Source organism: Chiloscyllium plagiosum, chromosome 18 (assembly GCF_004010195.1).
Source record: "Chiloscyllium plagiosum isolate BGI_BamShark_2017 chromosome 18, ASM401019v2, whole genome shotgun sequence".
NCBI classification, from domain to species: domain Eukaryota; kingdom Metazoa; phylum Chordata; class Chondrichthyes; order Orectolobiformes; family Hemiscylliidae; genus Chiloscyllium; species Chiloscyllium plagiosum.
Genome location: NC_057727.1, coordinates 16,154,474 through 16,180,825, shown reverse-complemented (window position 1 = coordinate 16,180,825; position 26,352 = coordinate 16,154,474). Strand labels below are relative to the sequence as shown.

Below are 26,352 nucleotides of genomic sequence, written 5' to 3'. Positions count from 1 at the left end.
CCAGTCCTGTAAATGTATGATTCTCATTTTGATATATCTAGTTGAGTTTGTGTGCATATGACGTAAGTGGCTAATCTTGCCAAAGTTTGGCTCAGTTGGAAATAAAATAGCAAGAATCATCTTTTGGTTAATGATGGTGGGCACGGAGGGAGAGAGTGAGAGAGAATGAGACAAGGATTGGGATAGTATATCTGTCTGTGTATCTAATAAGAAAATATCTTTAAATTACACACAAACAAAACTGAACTTAAGCTCAATTTTAAGAAATTTGATATTTCAAAACAACTTTTAGCAAAATTCTGTACAATTTGGCTAGACACTGTGCTATGCTGAGGATTAGTCAACACATTGAAATTGTTGCAAGATTCCTCTTAGAGTTTCTTCTGATGTGTTTGAGTAGTACAGTCCTTTATTGTATATCAAGCAGATTTTGTGTAACTGCCTTTTTGAAATTTTTCAGTAAAGATTCATCTCTTCGTAAAAGCCCTAATAAATGATTTGTCATATTGAAAGAAGATTTGAGAAGAAATTTTGGCAAACACTCATTCATTGCGATTTAAAAAATACTGCAATTGGGTTCCCAGAAATTACAGTTTATGTAGTCCAAATGACTGTAACAGTTCTGAAACAGATAAATTGCATAAAAAACAAATTCCAGGAGCTTGGTTCCAACTCACTTAACCAAAACATCTCCCTGATAGGTACTTCACTCTTGTCACAGTGATTTTCATATGACATAAGTCTATTTAGTTATCTGAATATTTAATCATCTAAATATTGAATCAATTAAAATATTCTGCTTCTCACTATTTAACTGTGACGTTAATGATTCATCGAGGAGGAAAGGAAATGCCAGGTTTAATTAGAAACAATATTTTTCATGCCCATACCTGAAATTTAACATCCATGAGTTGCATAAGTCAAGGTATTTATGACAATTGGTCATGGAATTTATGGCTACTTCTTGCAGAAGGTTGCATCCCTGTATCACACAACAATTGTTTGCTCTCTGGTGGGCAATTTTGATAAATGCTACCAGGTTTGGCTCAAGAGCCCTACTCTGGTATACCACAATTGCTGCGGAGGAAAAAAGTAGGCTGGACTCTGTTCCTGTTTACTGTACTCTTCTCAGTCGGATAAGCTTCACATTCTGCTCAGATTTATCAATGTCCTTCTGTACAGTCAGCCTGAGTTAATGGTCTGATGGTAACTGCCTCATAGTTGTTGGTATCATATTCACCATCCTCATGTCTTGCTTGTAATCTTCATAGCAACATTTTGGATACCCAAGTGGTCATGACCAAGTGAACATTTCACAGTGCAGAATGTCTCTGGGCATAATAAACCTCCGTCATCAGACTGACATCATTGGCTTAGCAATGAGTGTAGTTAATGCAATTACTAAGGTCTAGTTGATAATCTTATCCTGCAAAGAGATGCCAACAACATATCTCAGACAGTGAAGTTGGAAAATGTCCAGCCTTTCAAACTGCCTTATAAATTTGTCCAAATCTCATGACTAAAGGAATGTGATGACGAGATATGCTTGTGATGGTCACAATTTCTCAGTCAGTTTGCTGCTGTTCTACACTCAGCGTGGACATTAACAGCTTCACATTTTGTAATGTCTATTGATTTCAATATCATGTGACAGATTGCTGGTGATTGAAGAAGTTGTCAAGAATTTAGAATGTTGCATGATCAGTACTAATAGGTGATGGTATGGGCAACATCCTGGACCAAGATATTTGTTCCTTGAAATAGAATGTCAGTGCAGCATTATTAGCATAAAATAACTCTATCGCACTTTTGTCTTGAACCGCTGGTGAGTGAGGCTGAACAGCTTTCTAACAGTTCTGGCCTATTAATAAACTGCCTCCATAGATTACCTGAAGGCATACGACAACAGCAAAGAGCAGAATATCAGGGCTAAAGCACAACCTTGTTTGACCCCGTTGTGGATCTTGAAGTCTTCTGATGTGGCCTAGTCCTTATTGTCCTGAACAATCACATTATCGTGATTGATCACATTTGAGCAGTTTTGGCTGGCAGTCAGTTTTGTTGAGCAACTTAAATAGATGACCTCAGCTTATATGGTCAAAACTTTGGTGGGAGTCACTTACAGAACTGCCAGTTTCTCCTGCTTGATGAGTTCAGTGATATAGCATCAGCACCTGGAGTTTTACCCATGGGATGTGAGTCTTCAGCTTTGCTAAGTTCCTGTATTGTGTTCAATATCCAGCTCTTCCATGACAGGCAAGCTTTCTATGGTTTTTAGAGTGTTCTTTCTGGAATACAATTCAAGGTCGTGTTCCATCCATCATTTAGCTGTTTATTGTAGTCAGTGATCATGTCCACTGCCTCTGTTTTCAGTGGAACCACTTTCTTTGCTGATGCAATCTTGTCTTTTTAATGTCTTCATACATGTCCCTGCCATTCCCTATATTGAAGGACATCTGGACGTTCTGGCAGTGTTGTAATCAGTGGTCATTGATGCGAGAAATAACAGTGTGTTAGATTTTTACTTCAAGTGGCTCTTAACGTATTCAGAGCTTCCTCGCTCATAGCTCATTTGTAATTAACAAGAGCAGATAGTTCGGTACCCAGTCCCATTATGTTGCTGGTCACCTCAAACCAGTAAATATTTTTCTCCTCTTGCTTTGTATTTGGTAGCAGTACCAATTTATAGATGGTGTCTTGAGAATGGTCCATTTTGTTTTTGAATGGTTTGTGGGAATGCTGAGTGTTTAATCTGGGTAGGCACTATAGCTGTTATTGATATGAAGACAGTATTTCAACTTTGAAAAAGCCTAATATGCATCAGAGAGAGACCTGTTTCACAATTAATGCTCGGTGATGGGTAGCTCTGTGTGTTGATGATCCTTAACTGACAGTCACACCTAGTGATGACCAGATTCGCCTATAACCAATGTCCTGGTCTTGGATGTCTTCAGGATACTTTGCGGAATGACTTTTCCTGAAAGAAGATGTTAGCTACACAAAACTCTTTTTACCAACAAAGTAGTTTAAATAATTGTCATTTATCTTTCCCAAGCCATGATTTTGAGGAAGGAATGTAACATATCATTGTCTCTATCCACTATAGCATTGCAATCCCCACTAGGTAAAGATATCTTACTTCAGGGCTTCTGTTCATAGAACTGAAGTCTTTTGAGGTTAATTGGCTCTGTTTGAATTGCAAGATGATTGGGAACAATACATTCTAAACCCTTTTTTGAGGGTTGGGTGGCTTTATGATGGAGAGTAGCTCAAAAGCAAAGCCTGCACTTTCCTCACACGGTTCTTGCCAGATGAATGTGTAATGTTTTTCTTTTGATGATCTACTCTATGTGAACCTGGTCTCTTGCAGGGATGCTGTATCAATGCTCAGCCTATCACGTTCACACTTTACTGTGCCCGTGTTGTCAACCAGCTGCACACCATATGTTAGTACCATGCACATGGTCCTGACTTTCTAGCTTGCCAATCACTAAGTTGGCATCCTCTTTTTGTTTGTTTACTTACTGCAATCAATTCCACCCACTTGTTGAGCAGACACTCTTAGGTTCCAAGCAGACATTGAGGCAAATGGACCGTGGTGTGTCAGCAACTTACTAGCCAGGGGCTGCCCTTAACTCACCCGTGGGATATGGTGGTACCTCTCACAATAAGAGATGGCCCATTGCACCAGTTTTCTGTGTCATTTCAGTTGACCTTATTACTTGGAGCTCCTGCTCCTGCATTGTGTTAGCACATGCAGTATTACCAGAGTGTCGTCTTTAGGGCAGATGCCTGGTCAAGATTTATATCTACCTGGGCCATAGGGTCTCCCCTTCCACTTCCTTTATTGAATTCAAAGGAATGCAAAACACCTACTTTTGGCACCAGCTGGGTGAAGAAATTGCTGGAAAGATGGCATGTTTAGACACTTGGTCCACTTTGGGGCAGCACTCCACAAGTTTTTGCCAGGGTTTACTTCCTTAATCTCCAGTTCTCCCAAAATATCCACAATACAATGGAACTATTCACTTACAGCTGGAACTTTGGCTTATGAATGCTGGGGCATGGTTACATGCCGGTAGATATAAACACCAAGTCTGGGGGGGGGGGGGGGGGTCAAATTTCCTCCATCCTGCTAAAAAGCCCAATGAGTTGTGTACCTAATGTGTGGACAAAAAAAAATTGTGTTTTTCATTTCTGTTGTAAGTTTGCTTCTTGTTTTCAACTCAGAATTATGGCTAGCAGCTATGTGGAAAAAAAAGCCAATTGTTTAAGTCTCTCCATCAGCAAGCTTTTGGTTTAAGCCTCATCGTGACATCATGGAAATTGGATCACTCAACCCCCGCTGGATTAGCTTCAGAAGACTTCACAGGAAGTTTAGCCTCTAGCTTTGCAAACTGGCAGTGACACATACCACTGAAGATTGTAATGGTTCTTAAAATATCTGAGCTACCTAGTTATCTTAGAAACTTAAATACTAACTGTTTTTTTACTGAATCTGATTGAGCAACCCAAGTTAATTTAAATCCGTGTTCTATTGGTACAAATTGTCCCCAATCAACATTCCTGCATTTACTCCATAGTACTGATTCTCGTATTAATTCTGTACAGCCTGCTTTTGCTTTAGTCACTTTCTTGGCTAAAGCTGTATTGTTAGAATTTTCCCATTCTACAATATGGTTGCCTGGTAGTACTGAGCACATACTTCAATTGGTATTTGTCGCTGTTATCCTATAAATAGTAATAAAATGACATGAGAAGTGTGAAGTTTTCAGGGTCACTCTGAACAACCTCCTTATAAATGGCTTTAAACTAGTCAAGGCAAAGGGGTCTGAAAAATAATGAAGTGAATTCACTCTGGTTAGCAAATGAAGTTTTACAAATTAACAAAGCAAAGAGTACAGAATATTAATTTTAGTAAAATGAGTTTGAATATTAATGTGAACTGACAAGTCGGAGACACATCTAATCAGAGACACCTCAGAGATCAAACCTTCTGCTTGATATTCTCTACGCAGTGCTGTTTGTCCATACTGTTTGCAGTACTCCAATTCTGTAAGCATTAAGCACTCTATTGTTACCTTGTTATTACTGACTGAAACCAGTAATTGTTCACATTACCATTAAAATATATATTAAAAATTACCAAATCAATAACAGAATTGCCATCCATACTGAAATGTTTTGATGTTTTAACGTTTCAGTTAAAAACCTTACTAAATTGCATTTCTATGTTTATCTCCTTCCTTTAGCTTCAACTAATTAGAATATTCCATACACGTTTATATTTTGCAATTTTTAAATAACATTTCTACAATCAGGTTCTCAAGTTAAAAATCTACTAGTCAATTCATGTGATAATAAATCTGGTACTTAATCTTTGATGCACAGACAGATTCTTTGCTCTTGAGATGGGTGTTAGTTGATTAACGTGTTGCTTTGTGAAGAAGAATTGGGTTCTATTTTAAGCTGTCACCTACATTAATAGATTTTTTTTCTGAATGTGAGAAATTGTAACCATTTTGATTGAGCGGCTGATTCAACTGCCTGGCTAACATTTAAAATGTTAACAAGTCACCCTAAGGATGCAGTGCTTATTGCAGACCATTCATTTTCACAGATGAGACACAAGGGGTTTGTCAGAGAAGAACAGCAATAATGAGTATTTTGTTTTAAAATGTAGACTTCTGCAGCCCTATTATTATGAATTGCTACTAGGTATATTTCTGCACGTCAGAAGAAATAGATTTTTTTTGATAACCGGTTAAAATTGGGTCGACAGTTTGACTGGCAGCCATTTTCAGGACCTAAAACTGGTGTTTAGGACAGTACCCACATAATGATAATATATATATATTTTTAAGGTGTTTGTAAATGTCCTAATTTCATTTGATTTATTGATAACTGCCCCGGTTTCTCTTGGCTCTTTGTAGGTGCTGTTATTCACAAAGTCTGTCTCTGCTCGGTTCTGGCCAAAAATGTAAATTAAGGAAAATGGTAGTGATTGACCAGAATAGCAGCACTTTCCCGAAATTGGTTCTTCAATCTGAAAGTAATAAATTGTCCATTGATATGTGAGCCATTTCAGCCCTTAGATGCTGAATGAACAGCAATATTCCTGGGAATTTCGAGTTTGACCAGGAAGTATTCTGTTCTCATGATATATTCCTCAATTGTTTTGAGCCTGAGCATTCTTGACATCTCAACTCCACCAAAGATTTTTTTGTCACAAATGTGTTTTCATTTTATAGTTTCATTTTTAATTTTTCTGCAGCTCTTCGGAGGTACTGCATTGATTGGATTCACATTTTTCAATTTAAAAATGATTTGGTACAAGTTTTTCTTGAGCCTTGTGCTGTGCTGCAGTCTATTTCTATAATACTTTAAAATAAGTTACTTTTTCCCAATTCTTCTGAATTGTTGACAGGAAAACCGGTTGTGGGTATCCTGTTAGCTGGTCACCTCCTTCCCTTTTGGTTTCAAGCTTCTTAAGTGAGTGGTTAAATGCTGATACTTTCAGCAAACCTGATATTTGGCATGCGATCAGAAGACCAAATAACACCTTGTAGAGCATGTAGTCCGGTTTGATAGGTATCATGTTTGTGCCCGAGGCTAGCAATTCCTCAGATTACCTTGTATGTGCAGGAGTTAGTTTTAGCAACTGAGGTTTACTGGACAGTTGCATACTATGTTATTTGAAAGTTTCATTTATCTGAAGTCTGACTTCTGTTGGAAAATTAAGTTAAATCCAGATGAAGCATAAAGAATTCTTTTAAGTCCTGGTAGCATATATTAAACACAGGTGTTCATAGTTACTTTTAATATAAAACACTTCTTTTTCCCAATGGATTGATAGTGGCTGCTAGTTAAATCGAAAGGAATTTGATTTGCAGTATGCAGCACTCAATATTTTCCTACATGTTAGCTATGCTTTTATCAGCTGTTAATTTCCCTGTGAGTATTTCAGACATATATTAAAACACAGTTGTGACCATAGTGTTTAGTTTATTGCAGAAATTATTTTAAAATGGTGTTTTTGTTCTTCTAGGAATTCAGTAGAGCACACAAATTGTGTAACATGATAAGTAGGATGAGATAGTTATTCCAGTCTGAGAAAAATTACAAACAGCTGTGACAAAATTAAAAGTGCAGATTGATCAGAGAGGCATTTCCTGCTAGAAGAATAGACTACACTGTGATAGTTAGAGCATTATGTCCTTTGTGCGTTCAGACTAGTGATCTCCACTCTTGTATTTGGTCTCACGGTTCCTGCTGTTCATAAAGTCAAGCTTGGGTTTGGGAATAGATCAGGTTGAGAATTGGATTGAGAATGCAAATGATTATGTTGTGCGATGAAATGTTTTGTAAAGCATTCAATAGCCTCATTTTAGAACTAGGAACAAAATTTAATTGACTTTGTTCCTTAATGGCAAGAAAAAAATTAGAGAAAGTGATAGCATCTTTAAAGTTAACAATTAAAGTTCTCTTTCTCTGTGGTCCCTAACACTGATACAAAAAATTCCCATTGTGTCATCCTATTGCATATTAAATAATCCATTGCAGCAAATGTACATTGATTATTTTAATAGATGAATTATGAATGAAACGTTGAAACCCCTTGTGCCTGATTCTGTGAAAGGACATGCATTAAAACTGCTATTATACTAACACAATGAAGGTGACTAGCAAAGCAACAAATTATATGCCTTCTGAATAAAGAATGTACTAAGGCAAATGTTGTGTGATGCTTTTTATCATTGCAGCAGTTATAGTGGTAAGATATTGTAGATGTAAAGCTTTTCAGAATATACCTGGACTTCATGGTGAAGGAAGACAAAACAAATAATCTGAGCCTGATGATGGAAGTGGTTGACTGATTTTTTTTTTTACAATACTGCTTCTGTTAGACTCCAGCTATCTAAATTGAAGACTTACAATTTATTACAACACAGAGGCGGTACTGCAACTTACCCACAACATCTGTATCATTGGGTTTGTTTTAATCTCAAAGGTTCTGAATTTTTTCTCAATGCTTAATCAGTTTACGAATATGTTGAAATGAAGTTTCCTTAGTTAAAGTCTTCATTTTTCAGTGAAATTTGACAAGTAAGTGTGATTAAAGGAGGCAAGTGAAAATAATTTTGTTTATAATGCTTGAGAATTTTTTTTACATATTTTTGGATTTAAGGCCAGTTTACCCTTTCACAAATTTTTCCAAGGCCAGTCAGTAAATCATTAATGGTTTAGACAGAAGAGATGATCTTCCTTTTTATAAGAAAATAAGGCAGCAAAAGGTCACTATCTAAACTCACTCTTTTTTGTTAAGTGTGCAATAAAAAATCTTACTGATTCCTTCCAACAATACTCCCTCCCCAACTCTCTCCACCACTTTTGGAACATAATGGTAGTTTATTATTTGCTCACTACTGTACAGTACCCTGCTGAATCACTTGGCTATGACTGGCGATAATGCTGGTGCACCAGAGATAGAGTCATAGAGAGATATACAGCACGGAAACAGACCCTTCGGTCCACCTCGTCCATGCCGACCAGATATCCCAACCTAATCTAGTCCCATTTGCCAGGACTTGGCCCGTGTCTCTGTAAATCCTTCCTATTCATATACCCATCCAGATGTCTTTTAAATGCTGCAATGGTACCAGCCTCCACCACTTGCTCTGGCAGCTCCTTCCAAATATGCGCCACCCTCTGTGTTAAAAGGTTGCCCCTTAAGGCCCTTTTATATCTTTCCCCTCTCACCCTAAACTCTTTTTTTGTTTTGATGTTAAACTTAGGAAGTGTTTTAAAAAAAACTTTCCTATTTAGTTTTCAAGAATAACTGTGGAGACCTAAGAAATGAAGTCCCAAAATAAAACATCCATTCTTCCACTTGCTGTTTTGACTTCATTCCATTTGTCAACTCAACTGAGAATTTGTTCAATTCCAGTAGAAGGAATTTCTTCAGGAGAAGTGATTCTTCTGTTCACTTTAGTATCTGTGTATGCACGTTTGAGCAAGTATTAAATAGATGTCAACTAAAGAATAATTTATTCAACAGGCACATTTTAATGAGATCCACATAGAGAGGAGATTAGGTGGAGGATGAAAGTACCTACTCTTTAAGAAGCTAAAACTATGTTTCATACAACATACTCTTTCCTTGTAGAAGTTTAATAAAGATGTTGTGGAGGAATTTGGTAGTAGAATGCCTCTGAACGACATTTGCCTATTTTCAAATTCAATATTTAAATGACCTGAACCTTCTGAGGAATGGGCTGTCATCACTGCATTGTGAATGTAACAGCAGAGAAATGTTCCAAATGAAAATGTGCTCACAACTGTTAGTGGATTATATACACAGGATAAAAATTTAGAATTGATTGAATGTGTTTCTTCATGATCCACTGATTAGAAATATGCTAAACTATGGTGCTGATGTTTAAACAGAAGCAGAGTTCAGTCAACTGCCTTGTGTGAAACAAATGTTCCTTTTCAAACCCCTCATCAGGCTCAAATATTATAGTTGTTACTAATAAATTCCTGCTTCTGTCATTTCAGCCGCCTCTGAGAGCGGATAATGACCAGTCCAGGACTGGCTTCTCAGATCTCTCCCTTCATCCTGACCTGGACACCACGCTCCGGGTTACAGCGGTCACTGATGGGCCATTGACAGACTGTGCTGCTCAGCCTCCTCCTTCTGGATTAACATTTCCCACTGAAACTGAAATTGGGTCGACACTGAGGAATGGTGATGGTCCCTCAGTCCTGAAAAATTCAGAACAAGCCTTCAGGACAGAGTTTAATTTAATATATGCCTGTTCACCATTGAACTCCAATCTCCGCGACCTCACTCCAACACACAGGCTAGAGGGACCATACAGAGGACTGGAGAACAGAGCCAATTACATCAGTGATAGGAAGTCTTCACAGCCCGAGCGAGGGTTTGGAGAAACTGTGTATATGAGTCCATCCGGGGATTCTTGCTTTAACAGGCAAAGCCAAGGACTTTTATCTGAGACAATGCAAGGAGCTATGTCCCCTCAAGCAGACCGGCAGCCCCTGTATTTTGAAGGAAATGCACAGATGCAGCAAAACCCACCTCAGAAGAAAAAGGCAAGTATTCAAAATCATTGTATCTGTTGATTATTTGCAGCTCACATTTCACTTTAGGGGTGGTATTTTTGAATTCTTCACAGTAGCTATTTCAAGATTGGATTTGAGAGGCTGTAATGTATCTAAGGGTTAAAAAGTGCAAATTGAAAAGTATTGTGCAGATGTAAAAACCTTTTTGATAAGCCCAAAGATTGTGGGAAAGAGACTGAACGAAAGAGGCACTAAGAAAGCACAAGTGAATTAAAGTTAGAAATGTTGGTCCAAACATTTTCTTCTGCTTCTGTAGCCATGATATCCCTTCTATTTTACTGAAATGTGTGAAAAATCATACCTTGGCAAGCTGTATCAAAACTCCAACTTTGGTTTTAATGTTGTCACAAAAGGGAGGAACATTTATTTTGTATGGAAAAAATAAGAGAGTAATCATCAAACTACATTTTGATAAACATTTTAGAGAGAAGCTAACAGATGTGGGGCAGAGTGATTCCTTGTACAGTGGCGGATGCTTAAAAATGCATAAAAGATTTGCAATGCTACCATTCTTTCAGTAAAGCTAAAATATTTTGTGAACCACAAGATATTTGCTGTCATACATCACAGCAAGTGGAGATATTACTAAAGCACGCCAGTGTTGCACTCATCATCAAGAAATGAACATGTTCTCAGCTCACTGGACAAATCTGGGATATAGCAGCTTGATGTATATGAGACAAATCCTCTTATTCTTGAGTCTTAAAATTTGATTGTGGGGTAAGAAACAAAATGTGTAACCTAGTAGTTTATTGCATTGTAAATGCTAAATGATTTTAATCCTTCTTCAATAATAGTTTGATTTCCAGAAATGATACTGCAAATATGCTAACTGCCAACTAAAGGCATCTACTAACATGATTTGAACGAATAAACATTTGTCAACGTTTGAATAAGCATTTGCATTGGATTCAAGTGTCTCAAAGTAATTTTGTCAGACCTAAGTCATTTCTCCTGTTTCATTACCACCTCCTTTCACCTTTCCAGTCTCTCCGCATGCAAATTGGTGGGAAGGCCAGACAGCCTAATATTCATGATGTCTGGAGCATAGAACATACAACATAGAAAAGTACAACACAGAACAGGCCCTTTAGCCCACGATGTTGTGCCGAGGTTTAATCCTAGTGTAAAATATAATAACCTACGCACTCCTCAACTCCTGTCCATGTGCCTGTCCAGCAGTCGCTTAAATGACTCTGCTTCCACCACCACCGCCGGCAATGCATTCCATGCATTCACAACTCTCTGCATAAAGAACCTACCTCTGACGTCTCCTCTATACCTTTCCCCTAATATCTTTAAACTATGACCCCCACGTACCCGTCAATCCTGCCCTGGGAAAGAGTCTCTGACTATTGACTCTATCTATTCCACTCATTATCTTGTACACCTCGATCAGGTCTCCTCTTTTCCTCCTTCTCTCCAGAGAGAAAAGTCTGAGCTTTTTCAACCTTTCTTCATAAGACAAGCCCTCCAGTCCAGGCAGCATCTTAGGTAGAATCTTAAAAGAAGTTGCTAATAAGATATTTGACATATTGGTTTTAATGGTCCAAAACTCTCTCGATTCAAACAAGGTTCCATTAGATTGGAAAAATAGCAAATGTCTCCTTTTATTCAAAAAGGCAGAGAGATGGAAAGCAGGGAACCCAAGTTCAGTCAGCTTAACATCTATCATAGGGAAGGTGTTAACAGCTATTATTATACACTATAAAGCTGGAGGACTTGAAAAATTTCAAGGTAAAGAAGCAGAGTCAGTGTTGTTTTATAAAAGGGAAAACATTAAATTCCAATAAATTGGCTAAGTACGTTCAGTGGTGGTAGAAGGACAGGGTATGCTATGTGATGTAAGAATAAACAATAATTCATGGTAATAAGTCAGTGGGTTATCCTGAAATAAGAATATAATACATTTACAAGTATAAAACATAATTAAAAATGATGCTGTCACAAATGTTGTGCACTTTCCCAAGAATGAAGAATTCTCTTTGTATTTTACAGCATTTGAGTACTTAATTTGAGAAAGGAGCTATTACTGGTAAATGCTGTGATCTTAAAAACATGATGAAGTCTGTACAGTCATCTATTCATTTAACAGGAACTACTTGCCATTCCAGTGGCTGAAAGACTATTCTGAATGCGCCCTGTAAAGCAGGAGAGAGGAATGTGGAATGCTTCTTGAACTGAACCCTTCCCTGGCCACACGAAATGAATATGTTGTTGGTGCTGATTTTGGCTCTTTCGTGGAGAGGAAATTGTCAGGCTTCATAAAATTTAGAACTCCTTTCTGACCAAACAGCCCAAATAGTGCTTTGTATCACCAATTGGAAATAACCCAAATTCTACTTTAAAACATCTTATAAGTAAGGCTGTATTTATATGCTTGCCTGTGCCAGGCTTGCCTGCTGGGCCTATTTCCAGCTAACAACAACAGAAATTGCTGGAAAAATGTAGCAGGTCTGACTGCATCTGTGGAGAGAAAGCAGAGTTAATGTTTAGTGGCCTGTGACCCTTCTTCAGAACAGATGGTGCTGGACCTGCTGAATGTTTCCAGCAATTTCTGTTTTTGTTCTGATTTCCAGCATCCACAGTTCTCAGGTTTTTCTATTTCCAGCTAAACTTGGCCATCAGACAAGAAATACACATAGATTGGAAAAGGTATAATAAAGAGCAACAAAATATGCTGCAAACACTGAAAGAAGGCTAATTTGAACTTTGTGGTATGGCAGCAAGATACTGAGGAAGGGATGTGGGGAGAGTCATAGAACGTTTTTAACATATGGTAAATATTTAATGATACAGATGTATATTTACAGTGCATTTCAATGAGTAAATAGCACTCAGATATTTGAAAATTCATAATCAGATTCAAGGAGAACCTGCTTGTTGTGGAAGCAGTAGGACTATTGGTTATCACCTTTGTGATAATTTCTCTGATTCCATGGTAGAACGTAGAACATAGAACAATGCAGTACAGGAGCAAGCCCTTTGGCCCACTAAGTCTGCGCTACTGATGGTGCAAGTCTAAACTAATCCCAACTTCCTGCACATGGCCCATATCCCACTATTCCCTGCCAGTTCATGTGTCTGTCTAAATGCCTATTAAACTTTGTTATCATATCTGCTTCTGCGATCTCCCCAGCAGCACATTCCAGGTACCTTGCACATCTCCTTTTTCCTCTCACTTTAAACCTGTAGGACAAGTCTTTCTTCATTTCCATGTTCACAGCATAAATATGACAATAATTACATGATAATTTGGAGAATTCATGGATGAACGCTTAGTATTTTGTAAACAGTTGAAACTGTAATTGTAAACAATGAAAATATGAGATTGGTTTTATATCACTCAGCATAAATGGAATTTCTTTTGCATCCAAATACTGAATGGCTACAAGTGATCATTTCTTAATCTAATACTTACTACCCACTGGGGAAATATTCACACAATTTTCCACAAATTTTGGTAATATTTGAAAAATTTGATAAGCTATTTTTAAAAATCGCAAGTGTGAAACCTTTTATCATCATCTATTAAGATGCAACTATGTTGAATTATTTTTTATCATTTATAAGTAACTCAAAATGAACACTGTTTCTCTAGATTTAAACTAATACAAAAACAGAAAAAATATATAATGATAGAGAAAATAGTAAACACCTAGTTCAACGGGTAACAAAGGCATTAAATATCAGCATATGCTCACTGTTTCTTGTGCTAATTTTCCAATTTCATAGCATTCACTATACAAGGTAAAGCAAGAACATTGTTGATATTAACTACTTAAAAAGTCTTTTTTTTTAAAATGGACCTGGTAAGCTACTGTATTCTTCTAAGTAAAGTAAAAGAAACATAAATATTGAGGTTCAAAATTTAGTTCTACACGTTTAAGGGGATGTTGCGATATTAGAGAGAGGAGCGTTAATGAAGTAATCTTTTATTGCCCTGGCTTTTTGATGTTTTTGTAGCCATTCGCTACTGGCCATTGCCAGTGCTACTAATGACATTGTATTAGCTAATGTACACCAGTGGTCTGACATGACAGCCATTGAGTTTTTTTTACATTTCTGCAGGGTAAGTATTTGACAATCTAGATTGAAATCAGTAATTTAACCTTGTTAAAAAGTTGGAACTTGCTTAAATTGGTTCAGCTTAGGCTGGAGGAAATCATACTTTTAAAGATGCTGTGGCTTTTGTGGTAAGCACAAGGAAAGTGGATTTATGTTACAATGGCATCTTCTAGCTTGTCATAGAATTGTATCAAATTGTTTCAGGTTTGAAATATTGAAGTGCAGAAACTGTTATGCTTTCAAGTGGGGCAAGATCTTGAAAACAGATGTACAACCAACTGTTACTGTTGGTAGTGTTTGAAAGAGGGATGTTGGGGAAGATACCTCTGAATAGTGCCATTTGAATCTTCAACGTACCTTTAGCATCAACATGAACAGCTGGAACCTTGATTTAAAAGTTCACCTAATTATATCATCTCCAGCAATGCTCCAGTATGTTGGCACTGTACTAAACTGTTAGCTTTGATTATTCCTGGAATGGGGCTTGAAATTCTCAGTTCTACTACATAGCCTTCTGATTGAAAAATGAGTTCTCCTGCTTCAGCCATGATGAATAATGATCCTGATGCTTTACTGGTACTAGGAAAAAGTTAAAAATAGATGCAACACCAAGTTATAGTCCAACAGGTTTATTTGGAAGCCCAAGATTTCGGAGTGCTGCTCCTTTATCAGGTAGTTAGCTGCCTGACAAAGAAGCAGTGCTGCAAAAGCCTGTACTTCCAAATAAACCTGTTGGACTATAACCTGGTGTTGTGTGATTTTTAACTTTGTCCACCCAAGTCCAAAACTGGCATCTCCATATCATGGTATTAGAAATGTATTATTTCCCAGACAGTTAAGATGTTACTCCACAGGTGGCTGAGATGTACTTTGCGGTCCAAATAAACCAATTTCCCCTGCCTGAAGATATTTTATATAATTTTCTGTGGGAGTAGAGGAAAAGATTCTTCGGTCTCATTTTGTTTTTCTTTTCAAGGTATCGTTGCTGGAATATCGAAAACGACAGCAGGAGGCAAGGGAAAGTAAATCAGACAGCCTAAGTTCAGACCCTTCCAAGATGTCCAGCACTGTAGGCACACCAACAAGACGAAGTAGTGATGGTTCTTCTGCACAAACAGCAGCCAATAGTGACTCCAATGCTGTGTCTCGGTCATCACATATATCGTCATCACCTCCAAGTGGTTTTTCATCACCTGTGCACCCCTCAATGCCTCAGATTGAAGAGGTCAGCCCAACAGATTCTGGTAGTGGCAAGAATACAGCAGCCAGCAGCAAAAACCGGGACAACATGAGCACAAGGTGGTGAGTACATTTGTTAACTGATGCGAGTGTTATTGCCTTAGAAGTGCAGTGTAGATTACCCAGAATGATAATTGGGCTGTGAAAGGTGGAAGGTAAAAGTTGCATAAACTCGGGTTGTATTAGCTGGCATTTAGAAAATTCAGGGCTAGTTAGATTGAAGTTTTGAGGATATTAAGGGAACAAGTAGAATAGGTAGAAAAACTAATCTATTTAAGGAATAAGATGACACAGGGTCATTCATTAAGATTAAAGCCAGACGTTTCAGGAACTAAATTAGAAAGTATCTTTCCAACATGGCAGAACTTTGGAATTGCAATTGATGCTAAATTAATTAATTTTAAATTTGGGATTGGTAGGTTTTTGGTAACGAAAAGTATTTGTGGATATAAGTCAAAAGAAAGCATATGGAATTGAATTGTAGATCAATCATGATTTCGTTGAATGTCAGAAGGGATTGGAGGGGCTTATTCTTTGTTTGTACGCTCTTAAAATAAGTTTAATATAATGTTAAATATATGTTGTGTAAAAAAGAGCCAGTAATGTAATTGCTTTAGTCAATGTTTTCATTGCAAATGCTGTCACTAGCATAGCTGGGAATTCGTTCTCAGTGTCCCTCAGCAATGGGTGTCCATGTATGTGCTTTAAGAGACTGTTGACTCCTTATCCTAGAGTAATTTTCTTCCACTCCTGAGGTACTGTAACTTTTTATTTATATCTGTACATTATGGATTATGAAATATCCTCTCTAGTGTCTTATCTAGGACCTCTCTGTTCACATACTTCATTCTAGTCTGATGTCTTCTTTCAATGTGGCCTGCAGCTGTTAGAGTAACGTCATTGGTTATGTCATCATTACTTGCATACTTAATTATACATTTCCAGATGCTCATTACCCATTAGTCATTTCATTTGTGGAATATCATGCTTCATAGTCATGAACTGTACAGTTCATCTCTAACGAGGTTGATTTGATTAAGTAGATTAGCATTGTCAATTCAGTGAAGGTGTGGAATCAAAGTATTCTTTTCTTCCTATGCTCTGAGTCACCCCTTCCAAGGATGCGAGGATAATCACTACAACATGCATAAATACTTCTGGCAAAGGAAAAGGATTTTCAAGCAGCATTCAGGAAAATAAAGGTTATCTGGAAAAAAAAGCAAATTTTGAATGGAGTTTTTCTTTTTTATGTTTCAGGATGGTTCCTACCTCAGTAGAGCGATTGCGAGAGAACCCGGGCATGTTGGAACGTGTTCTGAGGAGAGTGGAAATTGGAAGTATGAAGCGATCTGGAGACGATAGAAGTACGTTGGATCGTGTTCTACGGAGGATAGAGACTGGTACAGTGGACTCTTGCAGGGAGAAAGATGCAGGTGTGAAATTACTAATGATTCAACTTCATGTTCTGAAATTCCAATATTTACTTTGCTTTGATGTTGAAACTTATTCTACTCCAGTGTTCAAGCTACACTTTTTAATTGTGTATTTGAATATTTTATAGAATCATAAAATCCGTATAGTATGAAAGCAAGCCATTCGGCCCATCGAGTCCACACCGACCTTCCGAAGAGCATCCTACCCAGCTCCTAAGCCTGTCCCTGTAACCCTGCATTTACTATGACTAATCCACCTAGCCTGCACATCCCTAGACACTGGGCAATTTTGCACAGTCAATCCATCTAACCTGCACATCTTTAGACTGTGGGGGGAAACTGGAGCACCAGAAGGAAACCCATGCCAACTTAGGGAGAATGTGCAAACTCCACACCAACAGTTGTCTGAGGGTGGAAACGAACCCAGGTTCCTGGTGCTGTGAGGCAGCAGTGCTAATCTCTGAGCCACTGTGTTGCTCCTAAGTCACTGCTAAGTTATAGGTTTTTTTCCTTCAAAAACTTCATACAAATAATCTCAGTATTATCCTTGACATTCATACACTCATCCATATGTATGTACATATGATCATATGAATTAGGGCAGACGTAGGCCATTTGGCCATTCAATCCATTCAGTGTGGTCTCTACCCCCAGTAACTGTTGACTTCCTTGCCTAATAAGAATCTATCTATCTATACCTTAAATTTATTCAGTGACTCTGCTCCCTGAGACAGAGTTCCGAGGTAGCAAATCTTTTGAAAGGAAAAAAATTCCCCTTATTTCTGTCCTACAGGGCAACCCCTAATTTTAAAATTGTGCCTCCTGTTCTGGACTTAGCCGTAAGAACAAACAATCTTTCCATGACCATTTCGTTAACACACTCACTCTACTAAACTCCAATGGAAATAAGTGTGACCTATTCAATCTTTCTTTAGAAGATGACCCACTCATTCTAGGTATCAAGTAGCTAGTATCCTCCTCTGAACTGCCTCCAATGCATTTACAGCACTCCTAAGTAAGGAAACCAAAATTGCACATAATGTTTGAGATATGATCTCACCATTGTCCTGTGTAACAGAAGCACAACACCTTTACTTTTATGTTCAATTTCTTATAATAAGCGCTAGCTTTTTGATTAGCTTTACATTAGCTTTAGCTTTCTGATTATATGTATACTATACCTAGTGACTCATGGACAAGAACACCTAGATCTTTCTGCACCACAGATTTCTGCAGTTAAGTAATACTCTGCTCTTTTTATTCTTTCTGCCAAAGTGAATTACACTTTCTGACGTTATACTCCATCTGCTAGACCTTTGCCCATCTAGTTAACCTTTACATCTCAACACTTTGTATCCTTGTTACATCATCTTCATAACATAATTTCTTACATATCTTTGTGCCATCTGAAAAATTAGCCACTCTGCGATGAAGCCCTTTATCTAAATCATTGATATAAATTGAAGAAAATGTGGATCCAGCACAGACCACTGCAGAACCCTGTTTGCCGCGTGGTGTCAGTCTGAAGAAGGCCCATTTATGCATGCTGTGTTTTCTGCCTGCCAGCCAGCCAATCTTCTGTTACCCACATGCCATGAACACCCACAAAACCTAATAAGAATACCATGCATTGTGGATAAAGGGCAGCCCATTGATATATCGTCCTTGGAATTCTTGAAGACACTTGACAAGATTCCAACCTTTTATGTGGAATCTTGTCAAGTGTCTTCAAGAATTCCAAGGACGATATATCAATGGGCTGCCCTTTATCCACAATGCATGGTATTCTTATTAGGTTTTGTTTTACAGGCCAATATTTAGTTTCTGAAAGCTCAGGGATATTATGAGCTGAAGTTATGCAATTTGGCTGAGATAGATCGATTCTTGTGCACTTTGACTGAGTTAGAGAACTTATTGATCGGTAGGGGAATCCAAGATGACGGGAAAAGGCTAGAAACGTAGGTGTGAGGAATCAGCCATAATCCTATTGAATGGCAGAGCAGGCTTGAAATGCCAAATCTCCTACTTTTGATCTTATTTCTTATGGTCATATGTATGAGTCTGAAGGTGATGTCCCTCATGCCCCTATTCATAATGACAGTAGAAATCAGTATTACCATAGTGCCCAAAGAACTGCACAAGAAAGCATGTACTGAGAATACCATAAGATGCAGGAGCAGAATTAGGTAATTTGGCTTATCAAGTTTGCTCTGCCATTAAAACACTGCTAATTTACTTCTCAACTCTGTTCTTCTGCCTTCTCCCTGTAACCCTTGATCCCCTTATCAAGAACCTATCTATATCTTATCTTAAATGCACTCGATGATTTGGCTCCACAGCCTTGTATGGCAATGAGTTCTATGTCTGATTGAAGAAATTCCTCCTCATCTAAGTTCTAACGGGTCATCCTTTCATTCAGAGGCTGTGCCCATAGGTCCTAATTTTTACTACTAATGGAAATACCCTTCCCATGTTCACTCTATCCTGGCCTCTTAGTATTCTGTACGTTTCAGTGAGATTCACCCCCCTTCATCCTTCTAAACTCCAAGTGCTGACCTAGAGTCCTCAACATTAGAGTGTGGGCGCATTTTGGAAGTAGTGATAGTGATATGACAAGGTTCAATATTGGTGGGTCCTTCACAGAATGAATTAGAAGTTGGCTAAAAGATAGGAAACAGAGGATAGATATAACTGGCCGTTTCTCAGATTGGAGACAAGTTGTAAGTGATATTTGAGGTCAGTGTTGGGATCTTTGCTTTTTCTGATATATAAAAGATTTGGAGATAGGTGTTGAGGTAAAAATCTCTACATTTGATGAGATAACACAGCCAGTGAATGAGGGTAGTAGATGTTGTACATTTGGACTCTCAGAAAGCATTTGATACAGAGCTACGTGGCAGGTTGGTTAGCAAAGTAGAAATATTTGGGATTGATGGTTCCTTCAAAACATGGATTAGAAGTTGACTACAGAGGGTCAATATAGCTGGGCATTTCTTAGATTGCCTTCATTGCTCAGTGCTTTGAGTATCGGAGTTGGGAAGTCATGTTGAGGTTGTACAGGACATTGATATGAGACCTCTTCTGGAGTACTGTGTCAAGTTCTGGTTGCCCAAATATAGGAAGGATATTATCAAGTTGTAAAGGGATCAAAAGAAATTTATCAGGATTTGCCAGGTATGGAAGGTTTGAGTTATAAAGAAAGGCTGAGACTTCTTTCACAGGAACATAGGAGGTTGAGAGGTGAACTGATAGCAGTTTATAAAATAATGAAAGGTATATAGGTAGAGTTAATGGTAGTTGTCCTTTCCCTTGGATGGGAGATTTCAAGACGGGGGGGGCACATATTTAAAGTGAGAAGAGAGTGATTTTAAAAAAAAAGAGGCAAATGTTTTGCACAGAGGGCGGTTCGCATGTGGAATGAACTTCCTGAGGAAGTGGTGGATGTGGGTACAATTACAACGTTTAAAAGACATTTGGATAGATACTTGAAAGAGAAAAGTTTGGAGGGATATGGGCCAGGAACAGGCAGTGGGGCTAGTTTAGATTGGGATGATGTTTGGCATGGACTGGTTGGACCGAAGGGTCTGTTTCCATGCTGTATGACTCTATGACTATGGAGACAAGTTGTAAGCAGTATTCAGGATCAGTGTTGGGATCTTTGCTTTTTTTTTGATATAGAAACGATTTGGAGACATGTTGAGGACAAAAATCTCTAAATTTGCAGATGATAATAAGCTAGAGGGAATAGTGAATTGTGAGGATGTTGCTGAATGACTTCAGTGGGACCTTGATGAGTTGGCCAAATGGACAGGCACCTGGCAGATGAATTCCAATGCAGAGAAGTATGAGTTAATGCATTTTGGTAGAAGAAGCTCTGAGAAATACAAGCTCAATGGAATAACAATGAAGGAAATATAGAAGCAGAGGGACCTTAGGATTCAAGTCATAATTCTCTGAAAGTTGCCGGGCAAGTTGAAGCAGTTGATAAGAAGGCTTATAGGATCCTTGGGTAAGCAAGGAAATGATGCTACACCTCTCCAAATCATTGGTCAGACCACATTTGGAATATTGTGTTCAGTTCTGGCAACGTATTTAAGAAGGATGTTAAAGCCTGGAGACAGTGCAGAGATGTTTTACAAAAATGATGCTCAGAGTGAGGAATTTCAAATACCAGGAGAGATTAGAGGAATTAGGCTTATTCTCCCTGTAGCAGAGAAGATTAAGAGGTGACTGTCTTGTGGTGTTCAAAGTTATGACCAGTCTTGACAAGGTAAAGAAAGGTATTCTGTTTCTATTAGTCGGTGTATCAGTAACAAGGGGTCACAATTTCAAGATTGCCAGCAAGAGAGCTAGAAGTGTGATGAGGAGAAATTTCTTCACCAAGTTATTTGGGCTTGGAATGTGCTGCCTGGCAGAATGATGGAGGCAGATTCCATAGGAGGTTTTATATGAGAGCTCGATAAATATTGGAAAGTGATAAATTTAGATGGCTACGAAAGTGTGTCTGAAGAGTGGGACTAGTCAGGTGGTTCCTTTTACAGAAACAATAGGTTGACTGGCTTCCTGATTGTGAATGATAAGCCTTTCAATCCACGGTCATTCTTGTAAGCCTCCTCTGGATCCCCTCCAAGGCTAGCCTGTACTTCCTTAGATATGGAGCCCAAAACTGCTCTCAATAGCCCAAGTGTGGTCTGACCAGAGTCTCGTACAGCCTCAGTAGTACATTCCCGCTCTTGCATTCTAGCCCCCTCAAAATTAATGCTAACATTGCATTTGCCTTTGTAACCTCCAAATGAACCTGCATGTAAACCTTAAGAGAATCCTGAACTAGGACTGCCAAGTCCCTTTGTGCTTCAGATTTCCAAAACCTTTCCCCAGTTAGAAAATAGTCTATGCCTTTTCTTCCTGTCAAAGTGCGTAAACCCACGCTTTCTCTTTTGTAATATACTTAGCTATGGATGAAATTAGATATTAACCTGCATATTTTCTGTTGGAAAAAAAATAGCAGAATTGTAGCCCCTTTCTTTTCACAATAAATGTTACATTTCTGGTGTTGTTGCCATTTCAGATTCCACAAATGGTGATGGACAGGAGACACATGGCCCAGCACGCACCAAGATTTCTCCAATTCATAGTCCCCAGAGATATGGTCACAGTCCTTCTAGATATAATCATCAGGTAAATAAGTCTTTCAATACTCAGCCAATTCTTATAAATTGTTTCATTGAAACAGAGGTTGTCAGAGCAGAAGGAGGCTTTTCAGTCTATTTTGTCTGTGCTGGTCCATTGTTAATCCCACTGTTCTGTTCCTTTCCGATGTTCCTCTACCCTCTGCTTCAAATATTTAGATTGTCTTCAGGTTGGTGTCTAAAAAGGCTGCTATTGTCCTGATTAAACTTCCCATCATTACGATTTTCCTATTCTTATGATATTGTGTGTCTCAGGTTCCCTGTTTCCCAGTATTGATCAAGATTACAGTCTGCTGAGTCTAACTATAAAATGGTTATTCACCTTATACAGATGCAGGGGAGCCTTCTTATTTCTGTACAATTTCAGTAGTTTGGGGCTTCCCACATGTGTAACTTGTATCTCCCTCTGCTGACCTTGCAATGACTCATTATTTCTCTTTGTACTTGACTCTTTGCTAAATACAGTTGGCAGACTATGATCCAAAAATGTTTCTTAATTATTGCTGTAGAGTCTGCTAGCTGTTCTCCAAGCGTATGTTCTCTGTAGCAGACTCACTTTCCTGAAGCTTGGGTATGTGTTCCCTTAGACATGCTGAGGCCTGGTTTACTTGGCCCTTGGTGATGGTATTCATTGCTGACCCAAAGAAAGCTGCCCACAATGCCCCATTGAATCTTGGTAACATTAATTTCCCTCTTTCTCACATTAGTGTTGCATTCTCACCAAATCAGCAACAGTGATGGCATCAAATAAGATAGGCGACCCTGGAAATAAAAGATACTGAAATTATTGGGCTTTTTTTTGTTCACGTGATATTGGTGAAACCAACTTGGTGAAACCAACTTGGTGAAACCAACTTGGCCAACATTTGTTACCCATCTCTAATTGCCCAGAGACCATGTACAAATGGCAGATTTCCTTACCTAAAGGAGTGAACCAGTTAGGTTTTTACCACACCCAGCAATGGCTACGTGATTATCATTAAGCTAGATCCTTCTTTCCAATTTGTTTTTAATGGAATTCAAATGTCACCATTAGCTAAAATGGTATTTAAACCCATGTTCCCAGATCAGTAGCCTGGTGCTCTGGATTACTAGTCCAGTGACATTGCCACTACATCACCACCTCCTGGGATTACAGTAAAAGTTAAAGAATAAATTTCAATCAAGTTTTAGAACAATGTCAAAAAGAATTAATTGAGAAATTTGACATTCGTAAGCAAGCTAGTTTTTCAAGGGCAGTGGCACCTTTCATCAGCATTTATGAGCTTTGTCCACTGTTTAAAAACCCAGGTACACTTTTACCATCAAAATGTAGTTCTTCAAAGCTTGTTTCAAATCATGTAAAAGGACGAATTATTGTCAATTCAGTGAAGCCTACTTCATTGCTTTGGGGGAGAGAGTGGCTTCAGTCACTTTGAGGATGAGTAGGAGCTTTGACAGCAGCTTTGAATTTTAGCTGCACTTGATGTACAAACACCAGACGTTTTGCCATGGTTGCTGCCACAAAGTACAACCCTGAGGATCTATGATAATCCATGTAATTTACTCCACACTGATCATCATGATTTTATTTACAGTTACTACACTCTTTATTTAGCTAATTAAGACTTTGGTAGCATTTGCTGAAACTCCCATTTTCAAACCATTCTTGCAAGAGTCAAAGTTTGCTTACTCAATTAAATGTGTTTCAGTTGGCCTTAAAGCTTCAGAGTCTCGACCAAATGTTTCTTTCGTACCAGTTTTAGATAGCATACTCCCTTAAAGATCATACTTTTAGCAAAGTTTAACTTTCTATCTTTGCCATCTTCAAGTTTTTCCTGAGTCCACAAATTGGCATGTAAGTTATTACATGATTTAGTCTCATTCGCAATTGATGAGAACAAGGGGAGACTGTATGTCTCATTAAGCTTACTCAGCCAATTAGTACAATCATAGCTGATCTTAGACTTCAACTCCAATTCACTCCCCATATCCCTTGATTTTCTGAGAGACTAAAGACTGTCTTTCTCAAGCCTTAAATATGTTCAACAGTAGAGGCAAGGAGTATGCAAGGAATAAGCCTGTTCCGCCATTGAGGATGATGCTGACTGGTCAGGTTGTAGTGTCAGCCTCATTTTTTCATCTGCATCTCATAAACTTGAGTTTGTCTATCAAAACTTAAAAATGTGTTGCTGGAAAAGCGCAGCAGGTCAGGTAGCATCAAAGGAGAAGGAGAATCGACGTTTCGGGCATAAGCCCTTGAAGATGGGCTTATGCCCGAAAGGTCGCTTATCCTTCTCCTTCTCCTTTGATGCTACCTGACCTGCTGCGCTTTTCCAGCAACACATTTTTAAGCTTTGTCTATCAAAAGTCTATCTCAGTCTTGAATAAATTTCAAGGCCCAGCCTCCATTACCTGCTGGGAAGAAAATTCTCAAATTGCCTCCTGAGAGAAAGAAAATTCTTTTCATCTCTGTCTTGAAACCTCTTATTCATAAACTGTCCTCCACTACCCCCCCATCCCAATCTTGAATGTTTCTGTAAGATCCTTTCTCACTCTTCTAAACTCCAATACAGGCCTAACCTGCTCAATCCTTCTTCATAAGATAAGCTTACTTATTTTATGAACTTTCTCCAAAATGTTTCTAACCAATTATATCTATTACAAATAGATGACCAAAACTGTAGAGAATACCCCAGACATGGTCTCACAAGATCCTGTACAGCTGCAGCAAATCATACCTACTTTGTGTTCCATTCCTCTTGCAATAAATAAAAGTGACATTTCTTTCTTAATCACTTGCTGTACTTGTGTGCTAACTTAATGTGATTCATAACCAGATTCCCATGCACCACTGAGTGCTGCAGTATTTCTCCTTTAAAATGGTATGCTGCTTTTCTATACCTTTGGAGAAGTTTACATTTGCCCATGCCATACTCCCATCTTTTTTTTCCCACTCACGTAATCTGTCAACATCCCTTTGCAGGTCTCCCTCAACAACTTACTTCCCTACCGTCAGAAAATTTAACTGCCATGCATTGTTAATCTATCTAGATCAGTGTTGTACATAGTAAATTGTTGAGGAATCTGCACTGATCCCTGTTGCATCCACTATTTATAGTTTGTCAAATTGAAAAAGATCAGTTTATCCCTCCTCTGCTACCTGATAGCTAATCAATCCTTTATCCATGCTAATATGTTATTCCATGTACCGAGCAGCAACCTTTGTTAAATGCCTTTTGGACGTCCAAGTCCACCACATTTGTGAATGTTACTTTGTCAATAAAACTCCAATAGATTAGTTAAAATACAATTTTCCTTTCACAAAGATATCTTAATTCTGCCTCACAATTTTCTAAGTATCCTGCTACGACCATCTTAGTAATGGATTCTATAATTTTCTGCTTTCTGCTTCCTCTTCTTTGAATAAAGATATCACATTTTCTGTTTTCCAGTCCACTAGGACCCTTCCAGAATCTCAGTTATTTTGAAAGCTTATAATTATTGAATTTGCTATCTGCCACTACTATTATTATGACATGATGATACAAGTCATTCAGTCCTGAAAACTTGTTGCCCTTTTGGTCTAATAGTGTTCCTAGCACGTTTTCACCAGTGATGTTGATATATGAAATACTGAGGATTTTGCACCAAAATGTTGGGGATTGGCTTTTACACAAGATCACTAACATTGGACATATATGACAATAAATTAGTTACAATTTAAAAACTCAGCTGTTACTTATCTCTCTGGTAAAAGGTAAAGTTGCCATTGTCTTACCAGATTATAGAGCTGTTCTCTCATTAGAGAGAGCCATCTGCTGTGGTTTACCCTGAGGGTCTCCATACCTTAGGCGAGGGGAAAGGTTGAGCTGGAGAGTCCTTGTGTTAACCTCAGCCAGTGTGGGAATTGAACCCACACTGTTGGCATCACTCTGCATTGTGAACTGATGCACCCCACCCCTCTATACTGATTAAAGCCCTTACTCATTTAGAAGAGTAAGTCCTTAGAATTCATTATATTGGGGAGACAGGCCGCCTACTTGCGGAACGTTTCAGAGAACACCTCTGGGACACCCGGACCAACCAACGCAACCACCCCATAGCCCAACACTTTAACTCCCCCTCCCACTCCACCAAGGACATGCAGGTCCTTGGACTCTTCCATCGCCAGAGCATGGCAACACGACGGTTGGAGGAAGAGCGCCTCATCTTCTGCCTGGGAACCCTCCAACCACAAGGGATGAACTCAGATTTCTCCAGTTTCCTCATTTCCCCTCCCCCCACCTTGTCTCAGCCAA

At 38.5% G+C, this 26,352-nt stretch overlaps 1 protein-coding gene across 11 annotated transcripts in view; it reads left to right on the top strand.

Annotated features, from left to right (window-relative positions):
- setd5 (SET domain containing 5) overlaps nt 1-26,352 on the top strand; it is a 167,449-nt gene that overhangs the window by 130,846 nt on the left and 10,251 nt on the right. For all 11 annotated transcript variants that reach the window (XM_043707775.1, XM_043707772.1, XM_043707768.1 and 8 more), the window contains 4 exons: nt 9,559-10,113; nt 15,188-15,513; nt 16,708-16,883; nt 21,952-22,061. In XM_043707775.1, coding sequence (XP_043563710.1) covers nt 9,559-10,113; nt 15,188-15,513; nt 16,708-16,883; nt 21,952-22,061 — 1,167 coding nt within the window. The remainder of the gene's footprint in view (nt 1-9,558; nt 10,114-15,187; nt 15,514-16,707; nt 16,884-21,951; nt 22,062-26,352) is intronic.